Source organism: Lissotriton helveticus, chromosome 10, assembly GCF_964261635.1.
Source record: "Lissotriton helveticus chromosome 10, aLisHel1.1, whole genome shotgun sequence".
In the NCBI taxonomy this organism is placed as follows: domain Eukaryota; kingdom Metazoa; phylum Chordata; class Amphibia; order Caudata; family Salamandridae; genus Lissotriton; species Lissotriton helveticus.
The window spans coordinates 93,447,015-93,474,990 of record NC_136071.1 but is presented as its reverse complement, the minus strand read 5'-3'; the positions used below and the strand labels follow the sequence as shown (position 1 = coordinate 93,474,990).

General features: G+C 43.4%; 1 protein-coding gene across 1 annotated transcript in view; it reads right to left on the bottom strand.

Moving 5' to 3' along the window:
• Positions 1–27,976, bottom strand: part of CASKIN1 (CASK interacting protein 1) — a 776,040-nt gene that overhangs the window by 127,009 nt on the left and 621,055 nt on the right. Inside the window, exons 12-13 of the mRNA XM_078664842.1 lie at positions 16,278–16,385; positions 3,995–4,104 (exon numbers count right to left, since the gene is read on the bottom strand). Of these exons, the coding sequence (XP_078520968.1) occupies positions 3,995–4,104; positions 16,278–16,385 (218 nt within the window). The remainder of the gene's footprint in view (positions 1–3,994; positions 4,105–16,277; positions 16,386–27,976) is intronic.

The following is a 27,976-nucleotide window of genomic DNA, read 5'->3' as shown; positions in this document are numbered from 1 at the left end:
ACAAAGACTTCTTCCAAGACGACAACAACATGCAGTCATGCGAGCCCAACACCAGGTGGCGATCTAATGCTAAGTGTAGTATCTGCAGCTCATGTGCCTCGAACATATAGATTACCTACATATGGCCCTTGGTTTTGCAATAGCAGTCCCAAGACATCAACGATTGATAGGGAGCAGTATCTCGGGCGGGCAAGATGGTCCTTCCGCCTGGCAGTGAGAAAGGAAAATTCTGAAGATGTTCCACTTATTGCGAGAATACTGGCTCATGACAGGTGAGGGTTTGAAGTCACAAGACCACCGAAAATAGAATTAATCTGGTTGAGAACCATCTTCTTTTTGCAGCGATAAGCGTTTTCACAGAAACATTCCTTTTGTATTCTCAAATACCATGTGATATATCCTAATTTCCCCTAATGACCCAACCAGTCTTCATGTATAGCTGCACTCCAGCTTCTTGCTTCTCTCAGGCTTACTTCAAGGACTTCTGATAGTTGTATGAGAAAGCATACAGGCCTCTCCCAGAGTGCTGGTGCCACAATCTGATCTGGGTTGATGCACATTATCTGTAAATATTTAGGTATTAATATACCTATTTATCTTTAGTGACGAATCCCAGCTTTATGGCTGATAAGGATTACGTTGATGTCCATCTTCTTCATTGTGAATCTCTCAGTTGTCAAAACTGACGTGGTGTGCACTATATAAAACTCTTAAATAAATGCATCTTTTAACTCATCTCATCTCACAGTCTTCCATCCCCTGCGCCCTTATCTCCAAGACCTGCTCCTGTTGCAAGGTGTCTGTCTTCTCACATTCTCTACCCTGTCTCTGCATTTCAGTCTCTGCTTCAACTGTCTCGGTACCTCTCCATATCATATCTCCAAGCTCACTGTCCCAGAGCCTCTCTGTTTATGTACTCACCCTATTTCTAAGCTGTACTGTCCCAGGGCCTATCTGTTCCTGCTCTCTGTTTTATCATCAAGTGTCAAGAATCTAGAATTGTGTGTTCTTGCAACCATCTCTATCCCCAAATACTATAGTCCCAGGGCCTCACTGTTCTTGCATTCGTCTCTACCCGCAAGCCCCACAGTCCCGAGGCCGCACTGTTCTTGCATTCACCTCTATCCCCAAGCCCAACAGTCCCGAAGCCTCACTGTTCTTGTATTCACCTCTATCCGCAAGTCCCATAGTCCTGGTGCCTAAATGTTTTTGCATTTATCTATGTCCGCAAACACCACACTCCCGAGGCCTCACTGTTCTTGCATTCTCCTCTGTCCCCAAGCCCCATTGTCCTGGGCCCCAATGTTCTTGCATTCATCTCTATCCCCAAACCCAATAGTTCCAGGGTCGTGCTGTTCTTGCATTCATCTCTATCCAAACCCTACAGTCCCGAGGCCTCACTGCTCTTGGATTCATCTCTGTCCCCAAACCCCATAGTCTAGGGCCCTCATGTGTCTTGCTTTCAACTCTATCGCCCAAGCACCACTGTCTCAGGGCCTCACTGTTCTTGACATGCCTCACAGCATCCACATGCCCCCATGTCCATCCAACAACCATCTCTGTGACTCTATACCTTTGTGTTGCTCCCATACACAAGTCCCTGTTGCTTCTGCCTTGTATTTATGCCAGTGTCCTCATCTATTTGTCCTGCTTCCCCCTTCTGCTGTTTCCATTTGGTACAGTTTCCTTTTAGTTTTATTCCAAGTGCACAAACACTTTTCTGTAAGGGAAGCTAGGTGGAATAATGCTTTCTTGGCAAAGAGTTCACGGATAGTAATTAAGCGAATAGCTCTAGTTTGAAATGGTAGTGTATGTACGTGTAAAGCTGCCAGCTCTGCAATAAAGGAGTCCTTCTTAAACGGTGTAGGGGAATGTGGAATACATTAAAATACCTATTTATGTGGGTCCTCATTAGTGGTGTCCCCGGTACATTATTCAATTCTGAGTGATTTTGTGGGGATGGAGAACGTTTCACGTACGAGCCTTCTATTCACTGCATGGCAGAATGCATTAAAAAAGAAAACTATAATGTGGGTGCATAAAAGAAAGATACATGGAAGGAATCATGCAGCCCTTAAATTAGAGTATTGTCCTCCGAAGAAAGACGAATATATTGCATAGCGACTGTGTATTTACCATATTAAATAATAAGGATTGTAGACTGAATGCTAACATTTAAAACAATAATTTATTTTCTTTATTGAATATCAGCCGTTTAAGCCTCTATCAATTTACAAAGAAAGGAATACCTATGTATGGATATTGAAACATCATATATTGGTGATGCACTTTACTGTATGGAAAGATGAGAGGGGATGTATGATTGAATGCTTGTGATATTTGGGGTTAAGAGTATGGATGTTTTTAGAAGAAGTATAAAGTATATTATGTATTTAATTTGAAATATATATGTTTAAAAAACTGTTGATCTAATAAATGTATTATATCTTAATACATTCTGGGTCTTTGGTCATTGGTCAGGATGCCCCAAGAATAACAGAGTAACATGTAACTACTGTTGAAAAGAATAGTTGCCTAAGAATTTTCAGTACAATTGATTGTTTTGTCCTTGTCTTAGGAACTCTGTTCTTTTTCAGGGGAACCCCAATATATTTGCAGTTAAAAATAAAAATAAGGCCAGCATTAAATAAACTCCAGAGACTAGAACGAGGTTAGCATGGCAGACCCCTGCAGTGGTTCAAGGATCTAATGGAGAATCACATCCATGAACCAGATAAAGCCAGTAGGGTCTGCCAGCTTGAATGTATTATGGGCTACCTGCTAGGAGAAGTGCACAGAATATGTCTTGGGAGAGTGTAAGAATGTTTAGGGTTGGGTATGGGGTAGTGAGCGTGCATGCAGGGAGTTGTTTAATCATTCCTATGCTCACACATTCACTCAGTTACTGGTTCTTTCAGTCGTCCTTTCACAGTGTACAATGTCTGTGCATACAGTGGTTTAGATTCATGATTGTCATTTATGTGCATTTCCCAGTGTGTGCTGTGGATGAATAAGTGTGACCAAATCTTGTGTAATTTGTGTTACCTACAGGTGGCTCAACGTGTGTGTGCGTGCGTGCATGCGTGCGTGCGTGTGTGTGTTTGTGTGAAAGATGCATGTTTGTGCTGTGTAAGCTGTTGCACCCTGTGCTTGTATGCCCCATGTTTGAATGTTGCAAGCAAAACATTGAAGTAAAAGAAAGAAGCCTCTCCATTCATCTCAACAACAACTGTGTGGAAGGAAGAAAACTACATAAAATATATTGAAGGGATTGTATAAACGCAGATAAATCAGAGGTAAGCCCTTGAAGAGAGAGGGTAGTCTCTTCAATATGCAAACCCAAGCTATTTAGACATAAGAGAAACATGATCAAGTACATGACTATGGATGGAAGTTGAGTATGCAAGCAGATGGAATAATAAAGTGAAGGGGAGACAGAGGGGATATGTGTGGGTCAGTAACAAAATAAATACACAAAGATACACAAGGACAGCCCGGTAGACTAAGACGGAGCGATAGAGGGAGCGATAGAGGGATACAGAAGAACACTCACAGGCAGACAGACAGACACATGTAGAGATAGGTAAGGAACACATTGAGAAGGTTAGAGAGAAATGTAGATAGACACTCATCTAAAAGGAGATGGATATAGGAGAAAACGAGGAATGGGGAAATATTAGAAAGATCTGTCCCCAAAATCAATGACTGGGAGGACATTTGGACAGATGGACAATCATACACTTTCATAAAACAGTGGGGAGGTGACCGGAAGCTGGGAGTAACAACTACTCTTCAGAGGACACCAGTTCCTACACACACCTGGCTTCCATCCGAACCCTACTCATAATAGGCTGAGGCTGGAGGGGCCAGAGACTGGATTGGTAAATAGGAGGGTGTTACAGCTTTCCCATTGGCTGATAAGCCTCATAGTATCTAGTGCTTAAGGAAGGGCTTCCATGGGACTACACTACTGAAGAACGGTGTCACTGTATACCTTGACCCCTTCAGCACCAGCATGGATGGCATTGGCACTGCTGCCAGCACTCTGACCGCTGCCAGAGCTCCGGGCGCTTCCTGTGCTGCCAACGCTGCTGCGGTCCCCACCTGCCACGGAAGCAAGAAGGAAGCATTGGTTAGGCTCTACGGAGCAGGACATCCTCGCCAATTAGTATTATTTCATGTTATTAACCATGAGCCCTGTGCCCCAGAGCAAGAGGCTTGTGCCAGCCCTGAGAACCGGAGTCTGCGGAATCCACCGATTAACAAATTGTCTTGGAAGCAGGTCTTGCGTTCATGTCGGAGAGAGCCTTGAGGGTGTCTACCTAGAAGCAAAGAAATCGAGCAACGAGATAACATTCATCCTCCATCCATCCATCCATCCCCACGCTGCAGCTTAAACAAAATATAAGCTATTCATAAGGGACCGAGTTTCAGTTTGGGAGAACGTAAAAATATAACAGCCAGTTACTACAACAGCCATGTGTATTCTACGCTGGATGATGAGTGTGCACGCTGGACGACATCCTTACTAGTATCTGTGGGGGTCTATATTTCACTGCGATAAATACTTTGTTGGTGGCTCAGGACAGTAAAACCTACCATGAAGGAGACTGTCAGTAAGAGCCTCACCCCCCCCCCCCAACACACTGTGCAATACTCAACTCTAAATTAAGAAGCTACTGCATCATAAAGGGTACTATAAGCACTCCAATGGACCCCAGATTATTCCATCCTACAATGTGAATTAGATAATTTGCTCATATTCCAGGCCTGTATGTACTACACCATTCTTCTACCCATGGCATCTCAAGAGGCAGGTTTCCTCATGATAACGTACACCAACTCTTTGTGTCTCAGAACCTCATATGTTAAATTAAGAAATACATTGCTTGAGGCACATCACAAGAACTAGATCCTCGTCATCCTTGGCTGAAGATTCTATAAAGTCAATAAATTGACCTCCAGAATAAAGAAGCCCACATTCTCCCCTCTACTATGTCTTGTCTAGGAACCAGAGGCCTATCCATCCCACACTGTAGAATAAACACCACTTTTCACCGCATGACCCCGCATCCTACACTGTGAACTAAATACTTCCTATGCACTAAAGAACTCAATATACACCATGAAAAGAATCCTTGTCAAGCACACTGAGCTTTATATAGGATTTATATGTTGGTTGAACGGGTACTCTGTCTTGATGGTGTACCCTTTCCGCCAACATGATGGTCCGCCTGCCCAATTTAAATTTAGGTGGACTTTTGGTTTAAAGACGGCAGAGACTACTTTGCCTCCATCGTGATTACACCGCTCCAATGGCCTAACAGAGTAAAGGACGCCAGAGGTTGATCTTTATGTCTGCCCACCTAATTTAGATGGTTTACCATACAAGTAATTGCTTACTAGAAGATACTAGGTTAGTTTGATCCAATTTACCCTCCTTCAAGTCTTATCAGTTAACTTAGCTGCTATGAAGTCGACCTGACTGGATAGACATTTCCCAGGTTCCTTTGTTGACACTTTTTAAACATAGATCCAACATCCATCTTCCCAGGGGAGTGGAAAGATCAGTTTAACTTTGATGGGAGCCTGCGCTCTGATTGACTGCCAGTATAATGAGAAAAATGTAGCTGGCAACCATTACAGGACTTGGAGACTTAGTCATCGTCCAGAAGTTAAAAAAAAAGAACATTAATAGGAAGCAGGGTAGGGGTACCTTGACCCTAAGCCCCATGAGGTGGACGCAGGGGGACCCTCCCTGGTGCCAAAGACAACGAAAAATTGGCATAAAATACTATGATCTGGCAAGAGTCCTACAGGGTAAACAAAGAAAACCCTAGCAAAATGGCAGCTGGGCCACATTCATCAATTATAGGTCCTAGGAAGCCCACCACTGAGGTCATAGTCAATCAGGGGGGGTGGGGGGTGCAGGGTTCTCCTCCATGAGCCATTAAAGGCCCTAGGAATCATAACCCTGGAGCCAAAGTCATGAAAAAAGGGGCGGCCTCGCACCCTCCCCCTCCCTGAACAATTAAAGGCCCGATGAGCCACCCTTGGGGCCACAATTTGCCTAAGGGGAGTAGGTCGTATGACCCCCTTCCCAAGCCTCCAGAGGACCCTGGGACTCCCATCCCCGGGGAAGGTTTCAATAATAAAGAGGAAGAGGAGAAGGCCATGCAGTTCACACTCCCTGAGCCATTAAAGGCCTTGGGGAACCCACTCCTGGTGCCGATTACTTTAATTAAGGGAGGGAGGCCATGCACAGGTCCCCCCACCCGAGCCATTAATGGTCCAGTGGACCCAATCCCTGGGGCAGGCTTACTAGCTATGTCCCAATGAGGTAACCCAACGGACATAGTGGTTTCCCTGCCCGCCATGCCCCAGGCAGGAAAACCTGTGTTTGCCCCCGCTTGGTGGGAGTATTTGTAATGCTCCTGCTGGCTGGGAACAGGCTTTTGATCCGTTTCCCTATCCCACTGATGCAGGCACGGAAAAAGATCAAAATGTGGCTCCTGCCGGAGGCAGCAGCATTAGTAGCTGCTCCCTGCAGATGGGAGCAATGCCGTCTCCCGCAGCATATGCGGAGATGGCTGTGCCCGCTGGGGCATTGGTGCTCCCCCGAAGCCCCTAACAAGTGTATGGTGGATGCACGGAGCGGGCTCGGGCTGCAGGGGCATTGGTGCTGCCCCGTGGCCCCCAGCAAGTGTATGGTGGGTGCCCTGGGTGGGCACCAGGGCACGCACCTCGCACCTTTAATAGTGTGAGCCCCGGAGGCCGGTGCCGGGAAAGGCTCGGGTGGGGAGGGTCGCCTTGCCCACCTCCCATTTAATTTTAGTAGTGGCCTTGGCAAATGGGGTCTCCTGGGCCTAGCAAAGTTCAAGGAGGGGGGCCACGTGGACCCCCTGCCCTTTTAATTTTAGTAGTGGCCCTGGGGATGGGGTCCCCAGGGCCTAACAAAGCTCGGGGAGAGGGCCACGCAGCCTCCATACCCTTTATTTTAAGAAGAGTGGCCCTGGTGGAGGGGGTCCCCAGGCCCCCCTTATTAAAAATAAAAATGGCCCTGGAGGATAGGGTCCCCAGGATAAAATATGGCTCCGGGAGGAGGGCCACATGCCCCCTCCCTTTTAAGTAAGAAAAAACAGCTCTGGGGGATGGGGTCCCCAAGGCCTATTAAGGCTCGGGAGGGGGTCCATGTGGCCCCCTCCTCCCCTTTAATAAACAAAAAAGGCCAGGGGGATGGTTCCTCAGGGCCTAATAAGGATCGGGGAGGCTGGCTATGTTGCCCACCTCTACTTTCATTAAAAAAATAACAACCCTGGGGGATGGGGTCACCAGGGCCTAATAAGGCTCAAGGAGGGTAATCTCCCAGTCCCCCTCCCCTTTAAAAAAAATGGCAAATGGCCTGGGGATGGGGTACCAAAGGCTAAGGGAGGAGGACCATGTGATCCCCTCCTCTTAAAAAAAATATAAGATCTTGTAGCCAACCCCCCACCCCATATGACCTTCGGCCACGTGTGGCGATTGGTTGGCTTTAAGTATGGTAATAAAATATTACTTTCTGTTAAAACAAAATTAGAAATTCACTAAAAAACAAAGGTTAAAGCAAAATTATAGATAGGTGTGATAAAAAGATCTGTTATTGGTTTTTTTTAAAAACCCTTCTACAACCTGCGCCCCGCCATTCACTACTTATGAACTCACAAATTACATCACTTATGACATGTTCTGTGACATTTATGACATTACTGATGAAATCATCAAAACTTCTTTGGTACACATTGTTCTATAAATGGGTAAAGTATTAGAGCTATGAAGGTAAGTGCAAAACAGAAGTACTGATGCTTCATAATAGTCTGAGCTATCATACATACAACACCCATAGGTAAAGCAAGCGTATGTAATGGAGAATATTGACCCTATACCAAACACTTCATGGGTATCTGAGTTCATTTTGACTTATGAACCACATGTCAAAAGGTATCCTGAAGCCCTGTTACATAACTAATGCCCTACTATGGACAGTTTTTATCTGTATCAAACCCCTGACGGTCAATGAACCTACATTGAGAAATGAAGTGGGGATAAGTAAAAAAGTGATACTTTTAACACTGTTTACTCTACGGAGAGAGTTTATTCTGTACTACACTGTTTGCAGACAGTACAACTCTCACAGGAAATACACCACATAACAATAAAAAGTATCTACTAAGAACAGTGTGCACTTTATTCAAAAATTGTCCAAAGAGCGACTATTCACTTGAAATAATCAAAGTCTGAAAGTGCTAAAAGATTATACTACTTGCAGCCTTCACACTGTGGTGAAAACGTTACAGATAGGCCATCTTCTGAAGCAAAACAAGCACAGGTACATAGGTTAGTACCGTACTACCTGGTGCATACAGTCATCTATGGTAAGTAGAAATTGTCATGCTGAGATGATTCTGTCTAAAAATGAAAGGCTACTTACAATACTTAGTATGTAGTACGTACAATCCTGGCCCTGCTGGACTTTTTTCTACAGTACCAAAAAACTTGTGTGGAACATAATGAACGTCAATACCAAAAAATCCCTGTACCCTGGACATTGGTTAGCGTTCATCTACTAGGCATCAAAACATTGTTTACTGGAAAAAATATACTCTTTAGATCCAAACTACCCCCTCTCTACATGTAGTTGGGTATGTTCTTTATGTGCCTAACCGTCCAAATTAAACCATTGTTTGTAACTGCAAAAAAGGAGGATCCGGGCAGAATTCAACTCGACACATCCACCGATGACTGCTCCACTGAGACAGTACATCCACCCACAATTGAAAATAGACACAATAAAAAATGTGTGTTGAAAAGGAAGGCACCTCACGGGCGAACAACCCTCGGGGCATTCGGCAGATGCTACCAGTTTCCTACTCCTTTCTCATCATCGGTCGCCATTCCTTTTCAAAACAAAATAGAAAAAGGTGTCCAAAACAAAACCATGCGTGTTTGTGCAAAAGGACAGGTGCAAGACAAAACACTCAAGGAATCGCTCCTTGATGTGACGACAGAGTTGATTAAAATCAGAAGACACACCAATGGTACAACTTTATTACTAGATCTGGTGTGTACTGGTGAACTAAAAAGGCTGGTAGCTTAACGTCGCATACCAATACCTGAAGCCAACATGTTTCACTGCCCTATACACTTTATGGCAGATTCATCAGGGCTCACCACTTGGTCACTGCACCAGTGTTGGACATCTTCATAATGGAAACCTTATCCAGCCACGCCCTCTCATACCGGCTGGCAAGGGAAAGCTCTCAGCCCTACTGTTGATTGTCACATCAATCGTACGGGTCATGGACCGGGACCATAAATCATCCCTTATTGTATTATATGGAACATAATGAACACAAGCCGTCAACTGTCACATGCACACAGAAGAGTTACTCTTCAATACAAAGGTTTATAGCATCGTCAAATACTACACAAATATTCTGCATTAGGAGCACATGCGTTTGGTAAACACTTACACTGATGGGCTGGACACAGGCTGCTCAAAATTAGGTAGGAAAGTAATATGGTAGTTACCCGCCACTACGTAAACTATAAAAGAAACTAACACAGTCATTAGATGATGTCATCAGTGACGTCAGTTGAGTTGCCATCAGTAATGTCATAAATGATGTTACAGAACATGTCATGAGTGATGTAACATGTGAGGTCCTAAGCAGTGCATTTTGGGTACACAAGTTACAGCAAGTTCTGATAACTATATCTAGTGAATTTCTGTGTTGTTTTACTTCAAAACATTAATGTTGTCACTGACATATTCACCTAACTATAATGGTACTTTAACCTTTGGTTTAAAGAATATATATATGGATTATGCTACTTACCCAGTGAGCATCTGTTCCTGGCATGTAGAGCTGTAGATGTACATGCTTTGCGTACTCCTGCCATCTAGAGTTGGGTCCGGATGGTGGCAAGTTGTTTTTCTTCGAAGAAGTCTTTCCTTGTCACAAGGTAAGGTGACTCCTCCTTTCGGTGACAGTGCGCGTGGGCATCGACTCCCATGTTAGATTGTTTTCCCACAAGAGGGTGAGTAAGTGTAGTATAGAGATGCCCATGCGTATGTAATGTAAGTAAAGCAAGACGGCAACAAGTACAGGTGCCCGGGGAGGTTGCATGGGAATCTACCGCTCTACATGCCAAGAACAGATGCTTACTGGTTAAGTAGCATAATCCGTTCAAGGCTGTAGATACACATGCTTTGCATAGACTATAAAGCAGTATTCTCCCAAATCCGTGGCTAACTAGTAGATGTTGCAGCTGTTTGAAAAAGTGTTTTTAGCACTGCTTGCTGGCTTGTTAACGTGCTAACACAACCACACAGTAATGTTTGGTAAAAGTGTGTGGTGTTGCCCATGTTGCTGCTTTACAAATGTCAGCTATAGGGATGCTACCTAAAAAGGCCATAGACGTTCCTATTTTACGAGTGGAATGCGCTCTAGGAGGTATAGACAAAGTTTGATTAGCTTTAGCATAGTAGGTTTGAATGCATTTAACAATCCATTTTGCAATACCAGATTTAGAGAAGGGATTGCCTTTGTGAGGTGTAGCAAATGCATAAACAATTGTTTTGTTTTGCAAAATTGTCTTGTTTTTTCAATGTAGTATGGTAACGCTCTTCTGACATCAAGAGTATGAAGAGCTCTTTCTGCTACAGAATCGGGCTGAGGAACGAACACAGGCACCTCAACTGATTGATTGATATGAAAAGCAGAAACCACTTTGGGAAGGAATTTTGTGTAGGTGCAAAGCACTACTCTGTCTTTATGAAGTTAAAAGAAGGGTTCATCTAAGGTTAAAGTCTGTAGCTCACCAACTCTCCTCAATGAAGTGATCGCAATGAGGAAAGCCACTTTCTATGAAAGAAACTGTAGGGGACAGTTGTTTAATGGCTCAGAAGGTGGACACATGAGCCATGTAAGCACAGTGTTCAGAGTCTAAACTGGTGCTAGAGGCGTCATGGGAGGTATAACTCTTTTAACCCCTTACGTGCGCCTGTCGGCCAATGGCCGTCGCAAGCACTACCTGATTCTGCTATCGCTGATTTGTATTAATCTTTGTACTAATAATTTTTGTTACTGTTGAAAATTTGAGATATAACTATAATTAGTGTGCTGGGCCATTTTGTCCTGCATTTTGAGAGTAAGACAGTCCTTGTCTTAGGAGATTTAGGAGTCCGTGCTACCTACAAATTTACACAAAGCAGTTCTTAGGATAGGTGCAATTGTGCTTGACCCCATTCCCCGGTCTCCTTTTTCAATTGGATCAATATTGTTATCAGTACAATATACAACAAATCTTTTCCATTTAGCTGCATAGCATGCTCTGGTAGTAGGTTTCCTTGCTTCTTTAAGAATGGTCATACATTCTGGAGGCAAGTTATGATAACCAAACTCTATGACTTCAGGAGCCAAATCGCTAGATTTAGCTCCTTGGGGTTTGGGTGTCTGACTTCTCATTGGTTCTGTGTGAGAAGGCTGGAATTTAGGTGCAGCTTTTGATGAAGAACTACTGACAGTTGTAAGAGTGTTGTGAACTATGGCTGACGGGCCCGAGTGGGAGCCACTAGAATCAGTGTGAAGGATGTTTGCTGGAGTCTCTGAACCAGAAATGGAAGGAGAGGGAGAGGCGGAAAAGCGTAGGCAAATATCCCTGACCAATTCATCCATAGGGCATTGCCTTTGGATAGTGGGTGTGGGAATCTGGAGGCGAAGCTTGGCCATTTTCAGTTGACCACTGTGGTGAAGAGATCTATTTGTGGAAATCCCCATTCTTGAAAGTATTGAAGGAGAACCTGGGGATGAAGTTCCCACTTGTGTATTTGTTGCTGCCTTCTGCTTAGGAGGTCGGCAATCTGATTGTCCACTCTTGGGAGGTGTACTGCCAGAAGATGAACTTTGTGATAAATTACCCAAAACCAAATTGTCTGAGAGAGGCATGACAGTTGAAGAGAATGTGTCCCCCCTTGATTTTGTACATAGCTGTGATGTTGTCGTTGCGGACTAGGACAACTTTCCCTATGAGGTGAGACTGAAAAGCTTTCAGTGCTAGATTTACAGCTAGAAGCCCTAGATAGTTGATGTGCAGAACTTTGTACTTGTTGTCCCATAGACCTTGAATTGTCAAGTTGTGAAGATGGGCTACCCAACCTGTGAGGGATGCGTCTCATGATCTGTGGAACAGGGTTGTTGAAGGGCCACGCTTTTGATACGTTTTGTGCATTCCACCACTGCAGAGGGCGATTGGGTGCAGCTGTCTACCAACATTAGATCTGTTAATTGACCCTGCGACTGATTCCACTGACGTGCCAAGCATTTCTGTGGAGGACACATGTGCAACCTTGCATGAGGCACTATTGTGATGCATGATGCCATTATTCCTAACAGCTGCATGAATGTTCTGACTGCTAAGTACTGATTGGTTTGAAACTGTAGTAGCAGAGTTTGAATATTTCAAATTCTGGCTGCATTGAGAGAAGCTAGAGTTGTGGACGTGTTTAGAGTTGTTACCAGAGAAGACTGCATGTGTGTAGGTTAAAGGTGAGACTTTTGAGCATTGACCATGAAACCCAATTGGTAGACTAGGTGTAATGTAGACTGGGTCTGGTATAGGCACTTTTGGTGTGTGCTGGCTTTGATAAGCCAGTCGTCCAGGTATGGTAAGACATGCATCTGTTGTCTTCTGAGATGTGCCGCCATTACTGCCAAACATTTTGTGAATACTCTGGGAGCAGTAGTTACTCTGAACTGGAATACTTTGAATAGAACTGGCTCTATAGCTCCTTTTGTCAAAAGAGTTTGTACTTCTTGTTTGCGAAGCTGTAAGTGTTCTGTTGAACGTTTTTGGGCACAAACACATATTTTGGGAACATTGCTAGTGAGCTCTAGGCAATAACCATGTCGGATAATGTCTAACACCAAATTGTTTGATGTTATTGATTGCCAAATGAGGAGAAATTGTTTAAGCCTTCGCCCGACAGGTGTTAAATGATCGAGGAGGAGTGGAGGAAAGTCACTGCTTATTCGGAGAAGGGGATTTTGCGTTGGCGTGCCCTTACCTCTACCTTTGAAATTGTTTTCTTTGTACCCTCCTCTAAAGAAGCCTCTACCGGGAGAGGGTTGCTTGTTGGATTTGTAAGAGGAAGTGTTGGGGTCTGAGGAAATACTTTTAGACTGTGCTCTATTGAATGAGCGACGAAAGGAGCCTCTGTTTGAAGGACTTTGAAGCGCTCCCATAGATTTTGCTACATCTGTGACCTTTTTCATCTTTTCTAGAGCCTCATCAACTTGAGGTCCGAAAACATGTTGTTTGTCAAACGGAGTGTTCAAGATAGACCGTTGGACTTCTGGTTTCAAGGCGGAAATTCTAAGCCAGGCATGCCTACGTAAGAGAATGCTGGTGTTAACTTCTCTTGCCGCAGTGTCAGCAACATCAAGAGCATATCTTCTTGATCTAGTTCTTGTGCCTTTTTCAAGTGTTCGTCTCGGAGGCACTGAAGTAGACCTTCCATTTTATCCCAGTGGGCCCTGTCTGGCTAAGACCCCCTGCATGTTGGCAATCCGCCAGTGATTAGCGGCTTGAGCAGCTACCCTTTTACCAGATGTATCAATAAGCTTAGATTCTTGATCTGGGGGAGGAGCATCACCAGAAGTCTGTGAGTTCGCTCTTTTAAGAGTGTTGGAAACTACCAGGGAATCAAAGGGAAGCTGTCCTTTAATAAAAACCAGATCAGAGGGTATACATTTTTTATCAACCCTGGGTGTTAAGATTTGTGCACGAACCGGATCTTTAAAGATGTCATCTGCATGGCTCATCATGCTTTTCAACATAGGGAGACTTTGACTAACTCTCTGTGAAGACCCTAGTGTCTCAAATAAGAAATCATCATCTAAGGCCTCCTTGTGCAGTGCAACCCCATGATATGCTGCTGCCCTGGAAATTAGCTCCAGATAAGATACGTTATCATCTGGAGCTGAAGGTTTTGTAGGGTATAGATCTGGATCGTTATCCATGGGTGGATCAAAATTGTAATCATTCAATGGATCTGTAGGCATAGGAGCATTGTCGTCATCATCATCATCATCATCATCATCATCATCCCCATCTCCTAAACCAGGCTGTGTGTGTGCAGATCCCTGTGATGTTATGTGTAATGGATCTGAGCCTGGCAGTATTGGTAAAGGTGAAGTTGGTGGAGGGGAAGGCAAATGGATGGGACTTGTAGCAATGTCCTTTTTCTTTTTGAGAGGAATCTTGTCTCCAGTGTCCTCTTTTTAGAAGGAGTTTTGACCAATATGTGTCCAGTGTCTGGACTAATATACATTTTTTCTGCTTTGGGTCCAACCTGTCTTTCATAATGTCTAAGATTGGTTACGTAGACTCTGAAATATCTTCTTTCGAATTTAGCACCAAAAGTTTCAGTGCTGAACTAGACTTGTCTTTGGAAGAGGAGGGTTTCGGCTCCGAAGCAGCTTTTTGTTTTCAAGCCGAAGATTTCGGCGCCGAAGCAGACTTTTGTTTTGAGTTGGAGGATTTCGGCTCTGAACCAGATTTGTCTTTCGGTGCGGAATGTTTCGGGTCGAAGGCGATTTGTCTCGACTCGATCTCGAGCCGGAAGGCTTGACTACTTGTTACGGAGCAGGGCCCGGGGGCGGGGCATCAGAAACATTGTCTCAGTGCAGACCAAGGCCCAAAGGCAGAGGTGGCGCAGAAGCCTTATGTTTGGTGAAGGGTAACTTATGGGGTATGGGGATTTTGGTACTCACGACACTCTGTCCCCCTGGAATATCTTCGGACTCCAACTCAATCTCGAGGTCAGAATCGGATCCTTCAACTGAGAAGGCCTCCTCTTCTTCTGGGGCCACCACTTGTTCTTGTTCTGACTCTTCTCCGAAGAGCTCCGGAGTCAGTTGAGTGCTTTGGCGTTGCTTTTCTCGTCGTCGAGCCCGACCATTTCGAAGAGTCTTTTTCGACCTGAACGCATATTCAGAATGCTCCAGTGACAAGCACAAGATGCAGACCTGGTGTAGATCGGTGTGCGGGTACTATGAGTGGCTCCAAGGACAGAATTGAAATGGAATCCATTCCATTGGCAGAGGGATGGATAGACGTGGCTAGACCCAAAGGCTGCCCACGATGTTTGACCGAAGATGAGAGATTTTCCAATCGAATGGATACGCAGAGAGAGGGAAACAAATACTATACCAATACCGTCGAGGGTAGAGTGGATTGCGCACTGAGGGGAACCTGAAGGGCGGTTTTGAACCGGAGGGTAGCAATACACGTCCAAACCTGATGGCGGAAAGAGAACAATCTAACAATGGAGTTGATGCCCATGAGCACTATCACCGAAAGGAGGAGTCACCTTACCTTGTGACTAGGAAAGACCTCTTCGAAGAAAAACAACTTGCAAACATTCAGATCCAACACTAGATGGCAGGAGTATGCAAAGCATGTGTATCTACAGCACACATGCCTCAAACACTCACACACACACATATATATACACCTACACACACACTCACAAAAACATATACATGCTTGGGCACTAATTTCATAGCTGATACTAGTGGCAGTTACCAATGGTGCAATACACATCAATAGCAGAAGTGACAACATGTCATACAGGAAAGCGGGAATCCTTTCAAATACCTATTAATTCATTACCAGCCTGAGATCATATCTCGGAAATGCTACGTGACATCTATTGCAGAACTTATAAACCATTCACCAGTTATAGACGGAATTTTCCAGATCATAAGAGGCATCATTTGACTTAGTTTTACTTTTAAAATCAATAATTTATGACAACTCCAATAGCTGAAGAAACATCACTTGCAGCGCCTATTAGCAAGTAACTAGTGTAAGATGAAGAATCTTATAATATGAAAGGTTTTAGTCGCAGTGCCTATACATCAATAACCACCTCTTGTATCGTAAGGCGTCCCTCGCATGCTTACTCATTTATATTCAGAAGATGATGCTGGATGTATACATTAAGGCATGACTGTACACATTACTTCAAGTACATTTAAACCCTTCACTCATAGACATCGCAATATCAGTCAATTAACAAGTACATAAGTTGACAGCTCACGCAAGTACAACAGACAGCCAAAGTAAACTTTCAGACGGATCAGCGCTGTGGTTGTTTAGTAGCCACCTATGGTTAAGATTAGATTAGTCACCCTACACTGGCCTCGCAAGTCATCCCCTGCCCTCAGCTGTACCTGCCAGTGGCTTCCGCAGCACCCAGATCTCTTCGGCAGGGGCTATGGTGGATGCAGAACCCGGTGATGAGGACAGGTGGGAAGGGCTGGAGTCTGATCCTCTGGAACCTGCAGCAACAAGAAGTAGAGGCCTGCTCAGGACAGGGTTATTTTGCAGCACTATGTGAGTGGAAAAGTGAGTAAATGCATGATGGAGGTGCTCAAAATTACACAGGGTGTGAGTGGTGAATAGGGACTGAATGGGTCAGATTCCAGACTGGCAACCCAGTACTTTTTCCATGCAAACACAGCTTCCCATACAGATCACATTCCACCTGCCCAGATCACAACTTAACTAAAAACTACACATAGATCACTCCCCTGCTACAAACCAGTTTTTTCATTTTACCCAATTTGTAGACCACACCTCACCCAACAGGATGCACAGGCTGGTATAGACCATACCACCTCTCATGAGAGACTAAATGTTTTCTCATGAGCAACACCACATCCTGGTCAACAAGCAACACTCAAAGGCCACCGCCAGAGATCACATGGGATCTTACAGATAATCCGCTCTCATTGACCACACCTCCTCAAGAAGATCACGCTTCCTATTACCTTCCTATACAAAATCATATACTTTCCTTCGTCCATGTCTAGTCACAAACACCACAGTTAAGTAAATAAGTCACACATGACAGTCCCAATTGAACCACACCGTCCATCATAAAGTACATTTCTTCCCAAAAAGAGCATCACCTTCCATACAGAGTTGTTCCTTAAATAACCACACAACATTTATAGAGCACTTCTTCTCCCAGAGAATACAATGGACCAAATGCACTAGGACCAAACGTCCACCTTAAGAAGCACCTCTACAAGCACACGTACCTCGTTTCTGTGCAGTATGCTTGTGTGCCTCTTTGCCAAAGTGTTAATTAAACATTCTAAATAAAAATACATACGACTCCTCCCATATACTTAAGAAACTCATCACACCTCTTCTTGGTACACCTCGCCCCTAAAGCATATGTTTCATTTTAGATTACACTTCACCAGGCAACACCCGACATCTGGACCACAATAGGTTGCACCCCTGGCCTAAGATTACATTTTGCCCCACGGATCTTCATCTTTTGATAGTCCATATTTTCTCCTTAGACCCAAGCTTAAGCTTTACCTACTAGTTTACAGAGCATGTCCAACAGAAGACCAGATCTTGCCATATAAAGCATATGTCTTCCAATACAGAATTAATCTTTCTCGAAAACACTCCTTGTCTTCTAAAGCACACCTCTTCCCTAGAGCAAACCTCCATCTACATTGCAATTTATTTACACTGTAATATGTTATGCTGAAATTAACTACTCTATAATAACATGTAATTGGCATGGATAAAGTATAATAAATAATGGACTAGTACATTTAGGTCTCCCATATAAAAAAAACAACCAAACCAAATACGCAATCTTTCTCAATTGAAGTTAAGAACTTATGCTGCGGATCGAGGAGGTCAAAGAATAACCCAGGGATGCTGAAGGCAATTGAGTTTTAGGCAAAGTGGAGGAGTGAGCACAATATTTCCCAGCTACAACGTAGAGGGTTTAAGAACACTGTTCAAATTATTGTCTGACAGGCTTGAGATGTCCACCTGAAGATCCTACTCCTCATTTTTGCTCAGGTCTTTGATAAGGTTAATCAGATTTGCTGTGGGAAAGATTATTCTAATTGGTCACGGAAATAAGATGGATTACTCTGATCAAGATCATATACCAAGAAACTACAAACTCAGGCACAGATTTGCAAACACCCTGCATCGGGTTTGCATTACTTTTTTTAACAAACATGATGCAAAGTGTAATCTATATATATAAAAACGAAAGGATGTATGTCTGTCTGTCTGTCTGTCTGTTTGTCCTTTATGCATTGCTACACCATTCATCCGATCGCCATGAAACTTTGGGAAGTTGTTGAGTACACTCCCGCGAAGGTTTCTGGGATAATGTTTTTTTTAAATATCGCCCCCCCCCAGGGCCCTCATAATCTTTCGAATACTGATGTACGCACTAGACGGAAAAAAAATATCGTGTATCCACAAGCACTCGAATAAATAAATAGAATTAAAACACCATTCATCCGATCGCCAGGAAACTTTGGGAAGTAGTTGAGTACACTCCCGCGAACGTTTCTGGCATAATTTCTTTTTAAATATCGGCCCCCCCAGGGCCCTCATAATTTTTCGGATACTGATGTACGCACAAGACGGAAAAAAAAAAAATCGCCATGAAACTTTGGGAAGTTGTTGAGTACACTCCCGCGAAGGTTTCTGGCATAAATGTTTTTTAAGTATCGGCCCCCAGGGTCCTCATAATCTTTCGAATACTGATGTACGCACAAGACGGAAAAACAACAAATCGTGTATCCACAAGCACTCGAATAAATAAATAGAATTAAAACGACACTTTGAAATGTTTTCCATCTTAAAATTAATAAGTTTCAATAAAAATGACACAATGTAAATTGAATGTTATCATAACGAGTTTCCTTGAATTTCCTTTCTTCGGAGATCGCAGCAACGCTTGGCGGGTAAGCTAGTTCAATAATAAATACATACTTTTTAAACATATTTGTTAGCATTAATTAGTATTTATTCATATTTTTAACTATTTAAAACAATTTAATTGAATTTAACATTTTCTTTGCGATTTTATTTTAAGTCCCTACATCCTTTAATTTCCTTGGGAGGGTGTTGCATTACTAGTGGTGGGCTGTGTGTAGTTATGGACGTACTACAAAAGTGTGAGTTACAACAAAAGAGTACGGTACTAGAAAAGTGCAGTTGTGAATACAGAAAAGTAATAATCTTACTCAAAAGTGTAAGTTAATTTTGAGAATCAGGCCTGATGTTTCCAAGACAGTAGGGACATTTTCAGACTCTTGATGCCTGGCCTTCTGTACATTTTTTATTACTCTGAAGAGGGCAGTCCTCAGATGGACCACGCTTATTATACAGTATTACAATCTTAGTCTCCCATTCTTTCTTTGTATCACTCACACTCTCTTATTATCATTTATTCCACATCACGCATTCTCACTTACTCCCTTTGACCGCCAGACACAAACACAGATGTACATGTTCTTCCTCACACATACTCTCATTAACATATGCTCACTTACATTTATTAACTCGCATTCCACACTCCCTCATGCTCATTCACTTGCACTCACTTTCACTTACACTCACACACAGCTACATTGTCACTCATCAGTTACTCTAAGTAACTCCCTACCACTTACTCTGACTCAAACAGAAACTGACACATACACATGCTATCTCTCGCAGGAACACATTCGATAGAGGTTTTTCAATTTTTGTTATAGTAACTTCACCGGTGGCGGTTTACTCTTAAGGGACTCAGAGGCCCACCCTGTTTGTTTTTTTATTATGCCAATGGTGAACAATAGCCTATAAAATGCTGCAGCAGTAGGCAGTAAGCCTGTTAGATGGGTGGCACTAGTTCATATAGCTGCCTTCACCAGCCATCACAAAGACTGTCCATGGTTGTCAATTTCACGACTCTGGCTTGATGGCCTTGTGACGTGCAGCAGCATCACAAGTACAGGAGGAGTGTGGCTCAATGGTTAGAGCGGCAGGCCCTGATGCAGAGTTCTGGCCAGGGACCAGGGTTCGATTCCCGCCTCGGCGGGGTCTCGGGCTCAATTTCCTCGGACCTATTAATTCTCGCCTCGGTGCCTATTCTAATCACGGGCCCCACGCTGCAACTCTGGGCAATAGCTTGCTTAGCCTCCACACCGGCCCCAACAGCGCTAAGGATGCCTGGCTTCACCCTGGGGGTGCCCAGGAGTGGACACTTCACAGGGAAAGCCAGGAGGGGTTCCACAGCGGTATGAGTATCAGCGCCAGGAAACCGCATAGGCGACACCGCAAGGTGACCGTCTGGTGACAGTGCGCTCTATAAGTACCATGACATTTACATTTACATTTACAGGTTGCTTCAGATGCGTATGGCTTAAGCTCTGCACTGCCTGGGGCTACCCATTTATTAGGCTGCCATCTCATCATCTCCTATCTTGCCACAGGGTGGTATGGGTTGGAGTCAGGAGCTTTACTTACCTTACCCCACCCCACCCTGTGACAATTTGGGAGAGAGTTAGGTCAAATGGCAAGAAACTAAAAGCTGGAGGCTACCATCACAATGCGGGTTCCAGCCTGCAGTTTCCAGCTTCAGTGCCTTAGGCTGGAGGGAGCTGTGCTTCTTGCCGAGGGCCTATTTAGTGCCGCAGCAGGTAGCGCTACATATACAAGTGACGGAATTCTATCCAAGATGCAGCTTGACCCCTCTCTATTTTATTTATTTTTCATTTTGCCATTAATAATTGTGACTAACTCGTTTTTGAAGATACACAAATACTTGGAAATGCAAGTTATGATTTCTTCTATATGCAGAAGATATAAATCTTATATCCTTCATTCGAAGAAAACTCTAGAAACAACTGGAGGCACAAAACATTCATTTAAATGGAAAAAAAGTTGGTTTTTAATCTGCAAAAACAAAAGACCTGGTATCTCTCCAATGCTTACGGTTGTGGCAGCCTGATATATAACAACAGCGGACCCTGTGGAATTATTACAAAATATATTCTTATAAGTGTTAATGGGTTGATATAATGTGAAAATGAAGAAACCATAGCAAAGAAATACAAAAAATGCAAAAGCAAAATGAAAACAAACCGTAATGAAGAAAGGTGCTAAATAAATAACATAAGGGCTATGAAAATCAAGGGTACAGTAGAGGTTAATTAGGGTACGACTAGAATTGGAGTTTAAGGTGGGATTGCAGAAAGAGTAGGCAGTGCAATTTGCCTGCCCCCACTGCCACATATGCAATGGTTTCCATGTCCCCTTTGACAAGATTACAATGCACCTTGTCTCTGCTCTCTGTGTTTCACCTGCCAATGAGCCTAGGTGTCCTGATTTCACACCTCCTCTGTGGCTACAAGCCGTCTCATCCACTTTACTTCACGGTCTGCCTTGTTGAGATGGAATTCTTATGGCCAAGGAAGCCGACTTCGGAGCACAGGGCTCACGGTTCTATCCCCGGCGGGAGATCAGCTCAGCACCATGTGACTCTGGGCAATAGCTCACTTAATTTCCACGACGGCCCCCAGCGCCTTGAGACCCGTAAGGGTGAGTAGTTTGCGCTTTACAAATACTGGATTTATGCCATTTTCCGGGCCATGTTCATTCTCTTGCTTGCCTGTCAACAGAAGTGGGTCCACAAGTGGCAATCTTTATTTCACGCACCCAGCGATTTTGTTCCTCACATTCTTTGTCGCCAAAGCTACGGTGCTCTCACCATCTACTCTCTCGCGGTTGACTGTGTGATCTCTTCTCCTAGTGTTTGCACCCTGGTGTCCTATCTCCCTTTTAGCCATTCTCCTAGCAAGTACACCAGTCCTCATAGAACACCTTTATGTTGTCTCCACAGCTTCCTGGCCACCTGGGCGCCCCAGAATTGCGGTATTTTGTTGCGTCATGCAGTTCCCACAGCTCAAAGCAGATCGTAAGCTGTGAGCTGGTAGAGTCTATCCCCTGGGTCTGATTCCTCTTGTGCTCCTGAACTCCTGGGCTGCTGCTCCTTCTCCCTTCAACTACATAATGCCAATCACCTGTTAGAGGGATTGAATCTGCCTTTTAAGGCGACTCTGCTACTAGTCCACTTCAGGTTTTCTTTCATTTGGTGGTTGAAGTCATTTTGCTTTTCTGTTCTTCTACTATTCAAACACCTCCGTTTGGTTGGAGGATGTGTCACAACAAAGCTGTGTTCCTTCACTTCTTCCCTCGCTCCTAACTCTTCACTCTTGGGGCCTCCTCGACTGGATTCCCGGTCTTCTTCAATCCTAAAGACATCATCCACAAGGAGGTTTTTTGCCTTTGGGTTTTTACCTCCGGAGAAGATTGCAGCTCCTTGAGGGCACTTGCCCACCACATATTACAGTGTGTGGTGAAATTGTGGCTTCTGGAAACAGTTGCTTTTACCTCGGAAAGCAGAAGATCGATCAGGATCTGGTAAGCTTATAGCCCTGAACAGTTTAGCACCCTTTCCTGTCTTCTCATGATCCTTACGGTTCGGCTACCTGAGCACCCTTTTCTCCTAGTTCCAATTGCAACCACTCTCCATAAATGTTCTGGCTTCTTCCTGTCTGAATTCAGTATGGGCTTCCAAAATCTAGGACCCCTTCTGTTCCCTCTTTTCCTCGGCGTTCTAGGTATATCTGGCAGAAATAGCAGACATAATCTTCACCCCACTGTTGTCATGTTGAGTGGGTGTCCCTACATAGGTGGATTGCATCTGCACCTTCAGCCACAAAACAGTCTTTCCTTGTCTTCGTCTGTGAAGGGGCTCTATGTGATCTAAAATGTTGGCAAAATATCAGGGAAAAAGGGATGGATTTGGGAAACTTCTGATTTCAAATTCTCTAGACGTTCTTAACCCTAGCTCTGGCAAGACTACCAATGAAGTACCCTACCTTGCTCAACACTCTTTAGTATTTCCCTAGCAAGTCTACTTCAGTACCATGCATTCTCTGTTCTGTGCTCATCCTTTCTATAGTGATGAGTCAACCTCAGTATCATCCATTTACTGTTCTCCTCACTTCCGTCCAACACTAATAAGTCTACCTCTTTACCTAGCTTCTCTGTTCTCCGCTCATCCTTCCTTCTGTACTCCTTCTGCTGTTACAGATCTTCCTATCCTAATAGTTGCTTTAGATTATCTCTAACCCCGTTAGATGCAACATCCTCTCCTCTGGGTTCCTCATCCACATATTACTACTAACATTCCAATTGCTCTTGTTTACCTCTTTCCACTGCCGTTTTTAGATCCCGCTAAGATTCCTAATATGTCTCCTTCTGACCAATGATGGTAAGCGTTTAGATTTCAGTCATGGTCCATCGCTGGCTGCTGAGCTTCATAGCTCTGGTCGATGACATGAAGCAAGCTATGCTGAGGCTGATCCGGTTTCTGCTCTGATACTTGAGCAGCAGAGGTGCAAGACTGGACTCCATCACCAACTCCTCTGCCCTTGTGTACTGCTATATGTATTCATATGTATGGGATTATCTGATGACTTTTGACTACCAGTGTTTTAATTGACTCTATGTGTTTTAACTTACTCAATCTTGAATGTATGACATTCTTTGTGCACTTGCGTTTTGACTTGTGCTTTCATTTCGTGTCCCCTTCAAGCTTCAGAGTAGGATTGGTTACTTTTTCCTAAGCACACAGCAAAACGGCCTTGCTTGGAACAGAACGTGTGGAATGGGTATTTGAAAGCATGAGAGAGAAATGTGTGGAATGTACTTCTCTGTCTCGCAGTGTAGTTCTGGAGGCAGTGGTGCACAAATATGCATTCTGTTGTAGAGTATAGGTTAATTAGGGTAAGGCTAGAAATGGAGTTTAAGGCGGGATTGCAGCAAGAGTAGGCAGTACAATTTGCCTGCCCCCACTGCCACATATACTATGGTTTACATGTCCCCTTTGACAGGATTACAATGCACCTTTTCTCCCCCCTCTGTGTTTCACCTGCCATGGAGTCTAGCTGTCCTGATTTCACACCTCCTCTGTGGCTACATGCCGTCCCATCCACTTTACTTCACGGTCTGCCTTGTTGAGATGGAATTTTTATGGCCAAGGCAGCTGACTTCGGAGCACAGGGCTCACGGTTCAATCCCTGGCTCCGGCGGGAGATCAGCTCAGCACCATGTGATTCTGGGCAATAGCTTTCTTAATTTCCACAACAGCCCCCAGCGCCTTGAGACCCGTAAAGGAACTCAGTTTTAACCATTGACTTCAACTTGCTCTAACTCCATCTTGAATTCTGTATGCCCTGGGTTCTGCACACACAAGCAGGCCCCCATGTTTCTCACTGTTATTCAGGTTATTTGCGCTCAAGATTGTTTTTCTCTTTGATGGTGTTTTTGGTACTTTTGGAGATGCTTTCTACTTTCTCAAGCTTCACCAAGATAAGGGGCTGGAACATGTAGTGTGGGATGTGCGAGGGGAATGTGTGAGGAATCATTTGCCTTGGAATGCTTTCAGGAGCCTGGCCAGCTCTGGTGAGTTTCCTTCTTGTGCATTCAGAATATTATAAAAACTAGGGTTTCTTGGCTCATAGACAGGATCTCTCCTGAGAGGTGGACCCATCTGCTCAGTGCTGCATTTCCTAGCTTGAGAAGTCTCTTGACCCTGGGACTATTATCTGGGACCCCCAGTCTTGGGAGGGTCAGGATGAAGACACTGCACTTGGTGAGGTATTTTATGTGATCATTGGTATTGAGATATATGTATAGATATATATAGTTATCTTTATATGTGTTTTTGGTCAGTGGGCATATTCATTTATTATTTGCTTGTGCTCTATTTTCTTGCATTTCACTTGTGAATGTTTCATTGTTATCTGACTTGTGTTTGTTATTTGCTTGTGTTTTACCGTTATTATCTGCTTGTGTTTTATCTTATGCATTTGAACTTGTGAGAGCATTATTATTATTTGCTTGCAAATTTATATACAACTATTTATATTTGCATGTTGTTTTACCTGATTCATTTGACATCTGGGTGAACCTTTCTGTTAGAGAGTGTTGCATTAATAAAACCCCATGCTTTATTTTGAAACTGTCTTTGAAACTGTCTTTTGATGTGCCTCATTTCATGAGCATCGAGCCCCCTTTCCAAGTGTTTTCTCTTGCATTACTGAGTGCCTCTGCTTGGGAGCACTGAATTTCTTTTGTTTGTGAGTGTAAAACAAAATACCTTGCCACATGTGAAAGGGCATGTTCTAAAATAATTCCCACACTTCTGAGCACCTGTGGTTGCTGTGTACTTCTCGTTCCCTCACGTGGACACCTAGTAATTCTTTGCCTTGCACAGTACAATTAATCCTTTAAGTCTTCTTTGTAAAATGACGTTTTAGCAAATATCTAAAGAAACTACTGAAATGCTGATGCAAACTTCCCCAAATTCTACAACTTACACCTGGGCAAGATGAGGGAATGGGGTGTGGGCCATACAGAAAAACCTGATATTTTGCTACTATCTGAAAGATGGGTTACCGAGGACTCTCGCCCTGATGTACTAGCAGCTCTCCCAAGTAATTATTATGTCCTTCAATCCTATAGACCTTCAAATAAAAAAGGTCTATTATCCATTGCAATCTCAAATCTTCATTACTTCAATCCAATTTCATCTCTGATGTGGATATGTTTGCTGTTAAAATTGAGTTTACTAAACAGACTTTGATTTGCTTACTGGGCTATTGACCTCATAATTCTATGGGTATTCTTCCTCAACAGTTTCATTAAATTGTTTTTCTCCTGTTCGTTGACTATTCTCAGCTCATCATTATTGGGGAATTTCTCTACTGGGCTATTGATTGAAACATGTGCCACAAATCCATGGAATTCATAGATTAAATGAATAGCTTGAATTTCATTCAAAATATTCTAACTTCCACCCATACTAAAGGTTAGACTCTTGACCAGGTCTGGACAACTAATCTACAACTTGTTGGACTGGATGTCTCTCCTTGCATCTGGACTGACCATCATGTAATTAATTCCAATCTCACCTGTTTTTGGCTGCAAATTAGTAGACCCGCATTGTATAAACATTCTTGCAAATGGCAACTTGATAATCAAGATCTTTTTCAGAAAACCATATCTGATTCCATACCACGTATCAGTAAAAACTTTGAACAGTAGCTACTTTCAGCCAGGGAGACAGATGCTCCTGTGATTAGATCCAAACTGGGTTGTCGGGCTGAATCTATTCGATGGTTCACGGACTAACTAAAAGCGACTAAATTAAAACTTCATCAAATGGAATGGTAATGGCGTAGAGATTACTCCACAGTGAACAGTGATCTTTAAAGAAAAGAAATAAAAGAATATAACAGACTGTTACTTCACACTACAATCGCGTTCTTCTTCTAACACATTATTGCACTCCTCTACTAAACAAAAATATATTTTCAAAATGGTTACTGATCTATCCAACTCAGATAGGATGTCTATTCCAACTGCCCTGTCACAAGATTTTGTCTTCTCTTGAACACTATTGATCAGATAAAAACAATTTAAGGTAGCACCCACTCAGTAATAAGGAGCTATATGTGGCTTCCTTGGATAGAAGCCCACTGACTCTTTCTACCTTTCATCTGCTAAACAAAGAATGACTTCTAGTGCTGATGAATAGGGTGAAATCAGGTTCACCAAATGATTTATGTCCGTCTACATTTTTAGGGCTTCTTTTTCTGAAAAGCAGGAAGCTCTTTTATCCTTGTTAAACAATTCTCTGGTGCAAGGTATACTTACAAATTCTTTTAAGGAAGCAATAGTGATTCCACTCCAGAAAAAGCAGAGAAGATCCTTTGCTTTCAAAACATTAGTGCCCCATCTTCCTGTTGCCCGTTCCTGCTAAACTTTTGGAAGTCCATGTGGCCCAGAGTTTGTGCTCTCATCTTGAAATATATTTCTTAGATCCACTCCAAGAAGGCTTCCGTCCTGCGCAGGACACTGAATCGGTTATGCCTTCGGTGCTTGATGATATGCGAAGTGATGGTGACAAAGGTTTGGCCTCAGCCTTTTTACTGCTAGATTTATCATCAGCTTTTGACAGGATCGACCATGATTTACTGGTGGACCGTGTGGGGGCTGTCAGCTTAGGGTGGCCTGGCTCTTGAGTGGGCTAGGTCCTTTCTGAAGGTCACACTCAATCTGTTCATTTGGGCCCTTACAAGGCCTCACTTCTATGGGTGGAGTGCAGGATACCACAGGGATCCTCCTGTGCCCCCATTTAGTCAACATCTATATTAGACCACTAACTAAAGAACTTACAGAAGTGAATTATAAAATATATAATTATGCAGACGACTCACAACTATTACTCAAACTTATCCAGGACTGGATGGTTAGGAATTATCTCAAACTTAACACAGAGAAAACTGAAATTGTGATCCTGAACTATAAAATTGATCTTTGGAACCTTCATTATTCGCCTTCTGTAATGGGCGTGGCCACTACCCACAAAAGAGTGGCAAAAAGTGTAGGTGTTATCATGGACGGTGATCTGTCTATAAAACCTTAAATATGGTCAGTGGTTTCAGCTAGTTATGCAGTTCTTAGGAAGATTAAAATGCTTCCTAGCTTCCATACACAAGCTGCTTTAACCACTGTGATGATGACCCGTGGTAACTTATTGGCTTGATTATGCAAATTCTTTATATGCTGGCCTACCTAAAACTCATTTGTATAGATTTCAGATGGTTCATAACCAGGCAGCTTGGCAGATTATTAAACAGCCTAGAAGACTCCATGTAAATCCGCTGTTAAAGGACCTCCACTGGCTTCCAATTGAACAAAGAGCCATGTTTAAAATATGTTGCATTGATTTCAAAGCAGTTCATGGTGGGGGGCCCAAGTTATTACAAACAGGATTAGGCCTTATATTCCCACGTTCCACCTTCTTGAAGTTATTGGCCAATACAAAATTCAGTAGGAAGTGCATGGGAGGCTGGAGCTTTTCTGCTTAAGCCCCTTTAATTTGGAATTACCTGCCTCTCTTCTTACACTTCGCACTGAATTTCTTATGTTTAACCCCCTGCAAGCTGCGATAATTCTCCCCCTGTGCAGGAGA